Source organism: Struthio camelus, chromosome 2 (assembly GCF_040807025.1).
Source record: "Struthio camelus isolate bStrCam1 chromosome 2, bStrCam1.hap1, whole genome shotgun sequence".
Lineage (NCBI taxonomy): Eukaryota > Metazoa > Chordata > Aves > Struthioniformes > Struthionidae > Struthio > Struthio camelus.
The window spans coordinates 46,435,223-46,449,419 of record NC_090943.1 but is presented as its reverse complement, the minus strand read 5'-3'; the positions used below and the strand labels follow the sequence as shown (position 1 = coordinate 46,449,419).

Sequence of the window (14,197 nt, the reverse complement as noted above, 5' to 3'; positions counted from 1 at the left end):
GCTTTCCTTAATTGCAATGAAGCTGTTTAAGAAAGTGTCTGGGGAACTAATTAGAAAAGAGTTTCCTCTGTAGAGGACCTGGCTTTAAACTCAATATGCAATTTTTAGAGAACTTGAGACAGAACACTGTTTAAATGCGGTAAAGAATATTTTCCGAGGCGCTGCAACGTTTTGCAGACATGGAGGTGGGCATCAGAGTCCCCCCAGCAGCAGGGAAGCGCCAGCACTGTCGTGCTCTCGCCACGCTGAGTGGCTCAGGATGGCTCAGTAACCCTTTTATATCCACCACAGCAGCCCTGGAAGGCATTCAAAAATAGACAAATAGGAGGATCGCAACCTCCAAGACAAAGTGAGAATTTCTGATTGGCCTGCATTTCAAAATCACTCACACATTTGCCAAGACGCGCGTAATGCCCCTGGTTGACACAGCAGGTCCTCAGGAGGCAGGAAAATAGCTTACCCGACATCATCACATGCTTCTACCACGTGGCATTGTTTCTTTATGTACCTAACCATCTGTAAACCCATCAGCTGCAAGGTCAAAATGATAGCTACATACATATTTTTGAATACATGCACACACACTTTTTAAATCTAGAAGCTAGTAACTCCTTAAAATTGTCATATCTGCAAAGCGGTGTTATAGATCATAAGCCTGCAGAGCAAACAAGTTCTCATGGGGTAAGCTGGGATGTAAACTTACAACACTATCACCTTCTCTTCAGTGAATATTTTCACTGTTGTGTAAACAATATGATCCTTTCTTATCAGCAATTCTTTTCATTTTATTTTGCTGCACCCCTGCTAGGTGTTTTTCCTAAAGACCCTGCTCCTAGTCTCACCTGGTTACATAATAACAACAGTGTTTAACTCAAAAGACAAATACTTAGTTCTCCAGCTCTTGTAAGCATCACAGGAGTGGAAACTTAAGATTTAGAAACTAGAAAACAAACTAAAAAAAAAAAATCCAAACATTTACTAATTTTAAACAAACCACCTCATGATGTTCAAAAGGATCTCATGATTTTCTAAAAATTTTGGGCTAGCAAGTTTTTACTGTTTTACTGGTTTAAAATGTTGCAGAATATAAAATCAGTCATACCATATAGGAAGAAGAACATTATCTTAAAACATTCATAGTAGCAGCTTCCCAAAATAAATGGCAGATGGCAAGCGGGTTCTGCGTTAGCAACGAAATTAAAGCAAGCATTGACGTCCCTTTACTTCCACAAGGACCTGCTGCTATGCCACCATGTGCTATCCCAGCAGCAGGACTGAACCTGAGACACAACTGAAGACTTTCTTTTTCAGACTCTGGACATTTGGGTTTATCAGCTGGTCTGCTTACCAGAAGTGGCACTCCTCAGCATAATCGGCACTCTCCATTCAAGAGACCCAGGACTGGATTAGCAGGGGCTGCTACAGGTCAGTAGTGAGGTGGACTAGCAGAGCCATATATAAAACTCGCAGAGCGCTTGCCCACCCTCAGCCTCTACCCAGCTTCCACAAATCCCTCACTGTCAAAAAACTTGCCAAATTAAAAAACTCCATATTGCTGCACTTTTAATAACTTGAGAACTATTATGCCACTGATTATGTAAAACTTCGGGATGGGTCGGAAAAAGAGTGAAGCAAGCAAACAAACAAACAAACAAAGCCAATGGACAAAAAATCACCACATCTGTTGTCTGTCCCGCCACTGAAAATAGGATTGATTTATTTTTACACAAGGCTACAGTTTCAAAATTAAATAAGTCTGTTTTACAAATTATTTACTTTCTACAAGACCCATTTCCCCCTGAAGCACGCTGTGCATGCCCTCCTAGTGTGAACAGTTTACAGTCTGTGATCAGGCACAGACTTAGTTGGCTGGATTTTTTTTTCTCTCTCAAAATGACAATTCTGAGAATCATAAATAACATGCACAGTTATTGCAGTTTGCACTTATTCTCAATAAATAAAATTTATTAACTAAATAGCTTTCTATGGAGCTTAGCCGCTTTCTTCACTAGCTTATGGTTTTACATGGACTTGCTTCATGTTGCTAGTCACTATCAAATTTTGCTATCTCAAATATATCAGGCATAATATTAATTCATAAGTACAAAATGAAAATGAATGAATTTGTATTATCATAAATATGCATTAATCTTCACAGAATGCATGCAAGAAATTACTAAAGTTTGAAGTTATAAAAGTGTATTGCCTAATATACCCTCTAAGTTGTATCTATTACACTCTAAAAAATTTTGTTTATCAGAGCAGAAGCCTCCTATTCATCAGTCTCCAATTCACTAGGATACATAAGGATGCTGGTAAACTTAAGCAGATGAGTAGCACCATTGACTTAAAACATAGGGCAGGACAAACTCCTTGTGGGAGATAGAAAGCAGCACTTTCTCATGCCATTACAATTATCTCCAACACTTACAATAAGCCTGCAGTTATCCCACTTTTGATGCACAAATAAACTCTCAATTTATAAAACAGGTCATGGTAAGATTTAAGTCCTGGTGTAAAAAAAGCAGGGCAAGTGGAGAAATAAAACTGCATAGGACACACAGTGGGTTCACGTACATGACCTAACGGGTCCTTTTTGACCATAAACCCCCTGCAACCCGAATGAAAGCTTATCTCCAATCCCCAGTTTTTGTATTTTACAAACGAACACATCATTGCTAACAACAGGTTTCTTGACAAGAAAAAAGTCTTAATGAAATATTAAAATTATAAACAGAGTCGCTATGGTTCCCCTCATCACGTTAGGCACATTTCTCTCCTAAGACAAACACTCCTATTCAACAAATCAAGTCACGCATGGTTTGAAAAAATATACATAAAATGAAGAATATGCAGTTGAAGTGTTTGTCTCCTACACATTACTGTGATTCATAGCTTTTATTTATTAAAAAAAATTCCCACAGGTGGGATTTAAGACTTTTAGTCATTCTCCCATGCTCATCTTCTCAGGTCCTAGTGAAACGCTCAAAATAATATGAGCTCCTGATTAAACCAGGAAGTAAATCTGTATGCATGCAATTAAAGTGTCTGCAAGGGCAGATGCAGATGACAGTAATTCATACTCTAAGAAATGGGCTTGTGTATTTGGCAGATTAACTGTTCTGTATTCCATTGCTATGAGGTATGGAAACTGTACTGCGAAACAGCCATTACTCATTCCCTCTGCGCGAAGCACGTAGGTCTATCAAAGGCGAGCCAGTTTGGAGAGGGCGGGGGAGAGGGCTGTACAGAGAAGAGCCGACGCATTAAAGATCAACGCGTCTCCTGAATGGTTTCTTTTATTTAATTTCCCCTACTTTTTAAATTAGCAAATATGGTAGACCCAGAAAGGAAATGCACCAGGGGGAGAGGGAAAGAGGGGAGGGGAGAGGGAAAACACAAAAACAGCCAAAGCTCTCCAACTTGTTCATTAGGGTTTTTGTGTTTGAACATCTGAATGAATCATGTGTCTGTTTTTCATTATTCTCTATATATGACTGTTCCCTGCTTTGTTCAGTGATTTCTGGACATTTTGTCATGACTGTGCTTATTTTGTTTTATATATTGTTCTATTACAGAGTGATTGTTGCTTCCACTATGCCTCACTTAGCGTTTATGCCACCAACAAAGAACAATCTTAAAATGAGAGGTTACGTCAAAAGGTTTCCCTAGTGGACTCTCTTGAAGCGTATACGATTTCTTTAGACGCGACTGCTTAATTCATACCAGGGAAAAATCCTCAGATAGCCCTATTCCCTAGCACAACAGGAGTGGAATGGGTATCTTTTTAAAAAGCTTTTTTTTTTTTTCAGTTTGGAGAATAAATTTAAGTGAATTTCAGAATGTTTTCCTCATCTTTGGAAGAGGAAACCTAAACAGTAGCCTGTCTTAACAGATCTGCACATTGATACATGCGTTGTTTGCAATCATTTCTTTGCTAAATTAACCATTTTACATTTTTAGGTTTACTCTGTAGCTTAGACAAAACACAAATGTTGCTGAAATGTAATTTGAAATCTCCAATTACACGATAAATTCTTCTATTATCTGTCTATTTAATCCATCCTATTGCATCCTGTGAACATCACAGGATGATGCATTCATTTAAGAGAAAATCTCACACTCTGTGGAAGATGAGTGAGATCCAGAAGACTGGAAAGGAGCACAGAAAATGTCTGGGTTTCGTTTTGTTTTGTTTTTTAAGGCGGAAGGAATGTAGGTCCCAGCGAATTAGAGCCACTTTAACCTAGTTTCAACTTCTGGAAAAATCTTAGAACAAATAGTCATACAAATCCATTCACAGACCCTAGAAGATAACTGGCGATTAGTAACACCCGGCATGGATTTATCAAGGACAATTAATGTCAAATCATACTTCCTTCTAGAAGTAGATAACTGGTCTGGTGGATAGGAAAGTGCTCTAGACTTTGGTAAGACCTTGGCTGTCCCTCACAGCACAAACAGCGGGGAGAAATACAATCTAGCTAAAACTGCTGTGACGTAGGTGCCAAATTGATTGGCACATCCAATTTAAAAAGAAGTTCTCTGTGGCTCACTGTCAGAGTACCTGGCGTACCGAGAGGGTTTCCTCAAAAGCCTTTCCCAGGCCTGATATTATTCATTCTTTTCAAAATTATCTTGTCCAGTGGATTAGAAAAAATCATTTATTAACTGTGAAGAAGATACTAAAGAGCTAGGTGCTGCAGGCACTCTGGAGACTTAAGATTTGAGAATAATCTTAGCAAATTAAAGAATGGCCTGGGAAAAAAAAAAGGGATAAAATTCAATACAGACAAATGAAAAGTACTAGCCTGAGGAGGGAATAATCAACAGCACAAAGCGCACAATAAGGAATGCCTGGCTGGCGGCAGCACTGGCGAAAGCCACTGCAGAACCGGGGGCTGCAGGGAGTCTCTTAGCATAGGAGAACAGGGCTTCTCCTGTGCAACACCCTGCGTTGCAAAAAAAGTATCTATATTTTTTATTTACATATATATATATCTAAAATATATAAACATACACATATACATTTTATATATATATATATATATATATATAAAAGCAGGAGAGTCACAGCATCATACAGAAGACAAATGAAATTACCCTTCCACTCTATTGAAAATGGTAAGATTTAGGTTGCCTGACATTCTGTGCCAGTCTAAGGACTTCAAGAAATAAGTGAACTAATTAGAGAGAGACCAGTGGAATGCAATATGAGCAGAAACTTGAAACAAATTACCTCTAAGGAAAGAGGAAAATAACTAGTGTTTAGTCTGAAGAAAAGACACGACAGACACATAACGGTCTTCAAATACATGCAAGTTTGCTGCAAAGAGGAAAGGAATAAACTGTTCTGCATGTCCACTGGGGATAAGACAAGAAGCAATAGGCTTAAACTGCATCAGGGGAGATTTAAGTTAGACATTAGGAAACACTTTACTGTAGTGAGGATAGTGAGCACTACAATAGATTGCCTACAGAGCCTGTGGAATCTCCATCACTGGAGGCTTTTGGGAACCGGTTAGACAAACATCTGTCAGGAGCCATTTAGGTAAAAGCTGATCCTGGCCTGAGGCAAGGGAAAGGACCAGACGACTTTTAGAGGTCCCTTCCAGTTCTGACTTCTATGAGTTCTTATTTATTTATTTATTTTTTGCAAACTTACTGAAGAGGAAAGAAATTGTGCCCAGAATTTAAAGAAGCAATACATCCATTCTTTTTATGCCATGAAGCATACTGTTAATAAATCCAATTATGTTTATGATCTCTTAATGGTTCTACTTATGTCACAAAGATATATCTTTGAAAATACAAATAAATATATCTCTCTGCCCTACAGTATAATAACACAGCATGAAAGCAAACTTTTAAACATTGCAACTCACTGTTATATAGCCCCTACTACAGGAATCTAAACAAACTACAGTATCAGTGGACCATACCCAGATGTTTTTCTTTTTCTAAATTCTCTCATTCATATTCTTCATACTCTTTTCACTTCACATTTTTCTATTTTGCAAACAAATCCATTCCTTATGTTATTTACCACAGGCAATGGGAATGGAAAGAAGTTCTGATCATGTGATACCATGTTTGTAGGAGTGTTTAGGGAGACCAGTAAAATGTAGGTTTTAAAAAAAAAAAAACAGGGACAATGTCAAGCACACTTCCCCCAGATTCACTCCACCAAGCTTCAGGCGATCAGCTGAAGCATCTAAGTTTAGACTAAGTACAGTTGCTTCAGACTCCTAAGATCAGCAGAGACAAATATCTTTCTCTTATGGATTTCCGCTAATTATTAGTCAACATGCTTTCAAGCCCAGTTTGAGTCCAACCCCATCCTTTTGACTGGTGCTGCCCATTTCAGATGGCCAAATTTAAAAAGAAAAGATGAAACAAGGATGGGGTTGACACGTGAGAGAAGAATGAAGTATGCCTCAGTCTTCTGTGATGGTGGGAAAAGGAGAAGAGACCTACATGCCCCTGTCCCCAAACAAGTTTTAGTTGGAGTGCAAGATGGTGAAGAGCCATCTTAAGCCTGGGGTTACCAGGTAACCCCAAGCTATCCTATCACAAAATTCCCATTTCTGATCCCTCCCATCCAGCAATTCTGCCCTTCCAGCTCTCCTGTTCCTAAGCCCCCAGCTATCCCTTGCTCAGGAGCCCCATCCCCTAACCGCTCTAATCCCAAAGCCCTTCCCATCCCACAGTGCTCCAGCTAATGAATGCTGTTGCTGACAGGCAAGAGGTAAAGGCACACACTTCTACAAACAGCAAGAACGTCGCTGCTGCATCTGGCAGGATTTTGCACCTTCTCATAATTTCCCCAAATGTCGTTCTCTGCTTCTTTGCCTCACAACCTATCTTGACCCTGGTGAGATATTCCTGTACTGCAATATTTTTCTTTATACAAAATCATATAGAAATGCCATGTGTGAAATGTGCTTCTTATGAGAAGGATCCGCTTTAGCAGATCCTATTACTCCAAAAAGATTGTGTGTATCACTGGTGTGTCATTACAGAGTCATTTTAAAACAGAGCTCCCACGAAATGATGGCTCTTCAGACTGGTAAACAAATAATAATTCCAGTCTTGAGATATTTCCACATATCTTAGTCAATATTTATCTAGACAGATATAACTACATAGATATACACACACACACACAAGTATCAAACATGCTGTATTTCACTAAAAGACATGTTTTGATACCTTAGCAAAAAAATGACAATGTGAAATTGGAAGAGGAATCATTGGTATTGTAACTTGCAAATCTATTTGTGTCACCAGGAATATTTTCTTCCTCCCGTAGTGTAGGCCAGGACATCACAAGATAGCAAAAATAAACCAGGTTTTGCTTGGGAAAGTTTTCTCAAAGGTTTTTTGTTTTTATATAGGAAATCAATTTGCATCCCTGATGATATCCTTCAAATCAGACAGCACTATGTGGTTAGAAGGTAATTTACTTTTCTGCCGAAGCAATTTGATACTTGTTCTGATTTGTGATTTTCATTTTGTTTGTTAATGAAAAAAATTAATGAGAAATGTTACTGGAAACACAACTCAAAGCATTGCCATTATTAAATATGTTTGCAATATACCGTACATTATGTTGATTGCACAGTTGGAGTCAAAGCCTTGGCAGTCAAGCCACCAGTCAATCATTCAAACAGACAAATGAACTCACAGGGAGGACTTTTTGCACGTACCTTTGCACTGATTTGTGTTTTTGTCAAGAATTGCCTTTGTGGATACAATTTTCCCATACCTAAAAAGAAAACAAAAAATAGAAATCCATGTTATTATATTATAACTATATACATAGATATTATTTTTACACACATACAAGGAAGAGATCTAGTGCTCTTGAAGAATGTTTGCCTGATGCTCCTGGAGAGGTTCTTTCTGCCACTTCAGTGCAACAAACACCTTTAGAGTTCATCTGAAAAGCGCTGGCCATTTGTCATAACCTGTCCACCTCTGATCACAGAATCACAGAATCGTTTAGGTTGGAAGGGACCTCTGGAGATCATCTAGTCCAACCTCCCTGCTCAAGCAGGGTCACCTAGAGCATATTTCCCAGTGGTCACTGCACTCAGACTCCTGACATAAATGCCAATTAGATCAGAGATTTTAGCATGTCAGTACTGCTAAAGATGTTCCTTTGGCTAAGCAAATTAGCTTCGCTTGATACTGTATTTTTAATTTTGAGCTGCCAAATGAGGTTCATTTTAATAGGGATGGACCAGATTCCTCGAGGATCAACAAAAAAACAGGAGACAGGGTTGTCCGTTTATATGCGCATGTGCACACACACACACACAAACACTTAGTTGCGCTCGTGTGTGCATTCATGCATGCACACATCCATTCGAGTTCTATTCTAGGTAAACAGAAACTTTCGAGTTTTATATTTATCTCCTAACTCCTTCCAAGATGAATATTGGTACTGATCTGAATATATGTCACTGCTCATAGATAATGCAGTACTGCATGGCAAATTGATAGCATTAGCACGCTGAAGGGGCAATTTAAGATGCCATTGGGCAGCTACAACTTGCTGCATCAAGCAACTAGACCAAGTCTTCACCTTAGAGAGATTAAGAAGACTAAAAAGTCATATTTATCGGTCAGTGTAACTTAACCCTGGGGAAAAAAATACAGAAAAGGGCTATTTAAAGCTGAATATAAGACTTCAGGAGAATGTGGACAGCAATTTTATTTCTCAAGTCACTGTTATATCCTGTTCTCTGCTTCACTGAAGAAATTCTGCCTAGAACTCTGAAACCTACTTTCCCAGATTTAAAAAAAAAAAAAAATTACAGGTATTCTGACACTTTTGGCTTTCGTTCGGGAAGCTATTCCCATGAAACACAAATTTTACCATTACTGAGAGGTTGTGGACTCTCCATCCTTGGATATATTCAAAATCTGACTGGACATGGGCAACCTGCTCTAGGTGAGCCTGCAAGGGGGGTTGGACCAGATGATCTCCAGAGTCTGCTTCCAACCCCAAGCATTCTGTGACTCCGTATTACTATAAAAGACAACAATAAAAACGCACCTCCTAATGACAAAGCATTTTTATTTGGTTAATCTTTTTTATTAATATCAATATAAATGTGGTGGTTGTGACTTTTGCCTAAAGCCTAGCAACCAGGGTGTGGAAGATCTTAATGCAACTCCTCTCTCTGCCTCAGGAGGAAATCTGAACCCATATATCCTGCTACATAGAAGAGGATACCAAGAGCAGTCAGAGCACTGTACTGCATATTTGAGGATGCGCCCTTGCCTCTCCCTTGCCAGTCTGTACAGCACACCCACTGAAACAAGGAGGAAAAGGGAAAAGGGAGCCGAAGAGAGACTAGTACCAGCACTCATTTGGTAAATGGCTCCTTTGGGTATTAGTCTGGGCTCTAATGAACACCTAAATATCTCACCAAAGGGAGATAAGCAGCAACAGGAGAGACTGAGGGCAGCTGGCCTCAAAACACGCTGTAGCACCAGGAAAGAAGACTTAAGGCAATTTCTTGCCCTGCCAGACAAAGTTTTCAGCTGAAGCTTCCACGCGGTACGTGACACATTACCACTTAGCTTTAGGGAAAGGCCACTGTTTCCTTCTCTCTTTACCCAGTTTTTGCAAATTACGCAAAGTGAGACTTTCCATTTTCACAATTTTCCTTTCTTTAATAACCAGCAGAAGCATTTGTTTCCATTTGATTTTCATTTTGGGGAGGAAAAAAACCACATTTTTTGTTTTATTTCCGACTGAAATCAGTCTTTTCAAAGATAAGGAGGGCAAACTGAACTAAAAATGTTTCTGATTTGTGCAACGTATGTTAAGCCCCAATTAAGCTATCTTTTGGAACAAAAAGGGCGTACGTTCTTTCCCCCTTGCTCTGCAGATAGGTAGGATCTTGTGCTCCAAAAGCAGGCGTAATTCCATCATGCAATCCACTGTGATGGGTACACAGACAGGTAGCTGAGGCTCTGTTTTGCCATGGCTGGCTACACTTCAAACACACACATAGCAGATTAATGTTCACCATGAGATCACAGGCTTTTCTAACTTCAGGCATTTCAAGAATTGGGGCCTTTTAACTCACTTATGTTCGTTTCACTTAGTTATATAATTCTCCATGATAATACCTGGAGCTGACTTTGGCCTCACGGACGCTGGAGCACATATCTTAAGAAGGCATAGCCAAACCCTCCGCCGGGGTGATTTATGACTGTTCTGTGGGCCAACTTGCCCAGCAGGAAATTTGGCCCATGCAGTGAATCTTCATTTATTTGATTTATTTAGATTTAAAACCAAATACACGAAAAACATGTAAAAACATGCCTATCTTGTGCAGTAAAGGGCCTCTGACAAATACATGGAAAAAGAATCTAACAAAAAACAGCGGCTAACCCACAACAACCTCAAATAAAACCCAACCCCTACCTACACATCCGCCAACAAAAACTAACACCCAGCCTCCATTTCAGTTGGGCCACTCCTAATGAATTGATACGTTGTTTCATCCAAGTCATGTGAGAACTAAAACTTTTAACATTTCTTGCCAACAAAGACAGACATTTGTGGTTCCACCGCTTTTATTGCAGACTTCCCAGAGTTATTTGCTACATACTGTGATCCTGCAAACACTTAGTAACTTGAGAGATTTTACTCTTAGAAGTAATTCTGCTCACTTCAGAAGAGGCTTCTTCAAGCACGTGAAGTTACTTGCACACCTAAGCGTTCGCAAAAACAGACATCAGAGCAGTAAAAGGTGCTGCAATAACACACAGCTATAGGCAATTAGCTGTATGTGGGCCTTTCACTTTAATCTACAGCTATAAACTTTGAGCTCTACCACAAGAAAGTAATTAGAATTAATTTGAAGAGTTTTCCTAAATATTTCAAGTAATAATTTTACAGTAATCAGAACATCAGCTGGATGAAGAACGTTAACTTGTGTGCTGCATGAAATCAGGCAGATACTTCACCCCTACAAATATATAATATTTCTTTCTTCCACATGTGGAGAGTGGTATAAAGTTAGGCTTCCTTTTCAATATTGTTTGGCTGTTTGTGTGAGCTTTGTAATTGCCGTCTGATCCACCCAAAAATTGCAAAAATGTATTCCTCAATGGCAACGCTCACAAAAATAAGAAGAATGAAATGCTGCTCAAGAGCTGCCTCTTACTCTCTTGTATTTAAATGGCAACTACTATAAAATCCAGCAGCCTGCGCCTCTGATCTACAAAGTAATGGCATTATTAATGTAAAAACTACTAGGCATGGCTTGCATGTCACAAGAAAACATGAGCACTATCTAATTTCCCCCTGAATTACAGTGCATGGAGGTATCTTTCAAAGATTTTGAATCGAAAGATCTGATCAGAAAAAGATAATTGTGGAACTGAGTTCATCTCAATACCTTATTACCAACTCTTCAATATAATGACTGAATCATTAAGGTAATCCTACTGCATTACAGTATCAGAGGGAATAGCTGTTACGAATCTGTGAGACGGCTACCTCAGGAATATGTCTACTGAAAATCTGAACTGAAATTTCCATTCAGACCATTTCTGGACTCATGCGCTGGTTTTCATTACATTCTATACTTTTAAGTAACGATTCAGGAAGAAAAGCACAAATAAACTTTTACATGCTTATTTTTGGTCCTTTCAATCCCTTATATTCAAAAATGTTTTTAATGCTTTTGTATGTAGTAATTTTCATTTAAAACCAGGTGATCGCAGGTACGAAAGAGCTTCCGCACCAAGAACAACTGCACAGGCTAGGACTCTTCAGCACATAAAAGAATGAGCCATGCACTGAGATGCTCATTAGTTGTCTTCATTGTTTCTCATAATACATAGGGAGCACCAAGAAAATTACGAGGTGGCAGGTTTAAAAAACCCAAAGAAGGCACTTCCACATAACGCACCACTAGCTTGTGGGACTCTCTGTCGCAGAATGCTGCGAGTGCCCAAACGAGTACACCTGCACATACAGTTATCAGGCAACTTCTAGGATGGAAGATCTGTCAGGAAATTAAACTCAAACTCACATTTGTGGCCCCAGAAGTCACATATTGCTAGAAACCTGGAGAGCAGAGCAGAGATCTATTGTCACGTGCTGGCTGTTTTAACACCAGGCACCTCTACTGACTGCTGCTGGAAACGAAACCCTGGTCTGAACCTGCCCAGCCATTCTTACATTCTAAGAAAACACAAATTTTGGGGGTGAAATAGCTTCTTAGGTATTTCCACCATTCCTTGTATATGTCAATTTGGGGTGAAACTGTTCAAGTTATTTGATATCCACTTTTAAAATGATAAAGCTCATTTTAAAACACTCACCCTACAAATGACAACAATACATAGCACAACACACTGAGGGTACGAATAAAGGACAATAACGCTGTGCTGTGCACAGAGACGCAATCCCTGCACGCCTGAGCTCAGCGCTCTGCTCTGGCTGCAGAACTGTGTCGAAAACCACCCTCAAGTGCCCCGTGCCATCGCACCCCACATTTGCAGACTACTCAGCAGACTGTGGAAACATGCAAGCTGTGCAGAAATAAACCCTTAATGGGTGTCAAAGTTGCAGTATCAATAGTTCATTTTGAGACTTGGCAGGCAGTCGATTGGTACTTGTATTTCAGATCAAGGTAGAATGATAGGTCCCATGTCAGTTATTTGAGAACTGGTGTTAAAATGGAGATAGCTGGTGGAGGAAGCACTTCAACTACAGAAAGACAAGAAATCCTTCCCACTGCCTACCCTGATCCCCAGCATCTTGCTTTCTCAAGCGACACAAAGGATTTGAGGAAGCGCAGGTGACCCATTTCTGCTCCTGCCTTGCCTGGCGCAGGGGAAAGCGAGCGGGGCAAGAGGACACTAGCACTCATCCAAGGGTGCTCACTCAGCCCAGAAGGCAGAGGGAGCGCTGCCAGCCCCCCACCTCCTGAGGTGGCAAGCAGGCCAGGGGACAGTCGGTCACAGAGCGCCATAGGGTCAAACGAGGTATTTATTGGGAGGCCAGAGCCACTCGAGCTTTTCACCTTTTTGGTACCATTAGAGAAAATGCAAGACTATGGGTTCGGTACATTTTATTTCATCCTTCAAGCCAGCCTTCAGGCTGGCCATGACGAGTCCCATGACGCAAAACGGTCCTTAGTCAGACAAGCCAAGTGTCTTACCACTCGTCCGACTCCCTCCTACCTGGACATGGTGATTCTCGCATACCCAAACAACACGGTAAGGGGCACAGACACGTATGAAACACAGTTTCCCCCTCATTCTAGTTATTTCTTATGTGTTTTAAATGAAGTTAAAGCCTAGGATTTAAACCTAAGTAGCTTGTTCACAGAATTTTTTCTTGCTTATTTAAACAAATGGAGTTACCATGCAATTTCCAAGTTTAGAGTTTAATAATTATATCCCGAGTGTTCGAGTTCACTCAGGGCCTTATGCATTGCTCAGAGCATAATTCGCCCTACTGAAAACAGCCTGCATTTCTATGCATTTAGGTAATATATACTTTTATCTCTGGAACTTTTGTACTGGAATGAATTTGACCAGAAGTAATTGGATTTAGATAAGCAACTTTGAGGCTCTTTCATTCTTCTGAATTAATATATAAATAGTATAACTGGGTTTATTTTGTTTAAGAGCAGACTCTATTAGGAAAAATCACAGATTTATGAAATTTTATTCACTGAGAGGTGCTGTCCCTATAGATACGCTACCAAATGAACTTAAGACATCCAAATATGCACAAAAGGGAAAGTCACTCAGAAAGAAAGCTCTAATTTGCATAATTATTTCTCAGCATACCGTCTGTCACTTGACATAGTCAATGCTTGTATTTCTTCCCCCAAAATATAATACTTAACATTCTATCCATTAAAAAAGATTGGGCTAGTTTGTTGCTATTATTCTGCATGTTATTGTAATTTAAAAGATGAAAGGTTAAAGCAAATTCTCTTGTCATTCACACAGAGATACAACATGCATACCCCTCAGAGCACCTTTTGTTTTCACAGACCTGTACACGGTATGTGCAGCAAAGAGAGATAGTTTCAGGGAACTTGCTGCTTATTGGATTAATAAAACTGTACTCTTGCCCAAGACAGTAAGAGCTGAACATTCAACTGTTCTTATCTTCTCCACTTACTTCAGTCTGGCTTCACAGAAA

At 39.7% G+C, this 14,197-nt stretch overlaps 1 protein-coding gene across 9 annotated transcripts in view; it reads right to left on the bottom strand.

The window, feature by feature from the left end:
• The window catches only part of RBMS3 (RNA binding motif single stranded interacting protein 3), a 712,732-nt gene that overhangs the window by 317,463 nt on the left and 381,072 nt on the right, over window positions 1-14,197 (bottom strand). For all 9 annotated transcript variants that reach the window (XM_068935481.1, XM_068935482.1, XM_068935483.1 and 6 more), the window contains one exon: window positions 7,710-7,768. In XM_068935481.1, coding sequence (XP_068791582.1) covers window positions 7,710-7,768 — 59 coding nt within the window. The remainder of the gene's footprint in view (window positions 1-7,709; window positions 7,769-14,197) is intronic.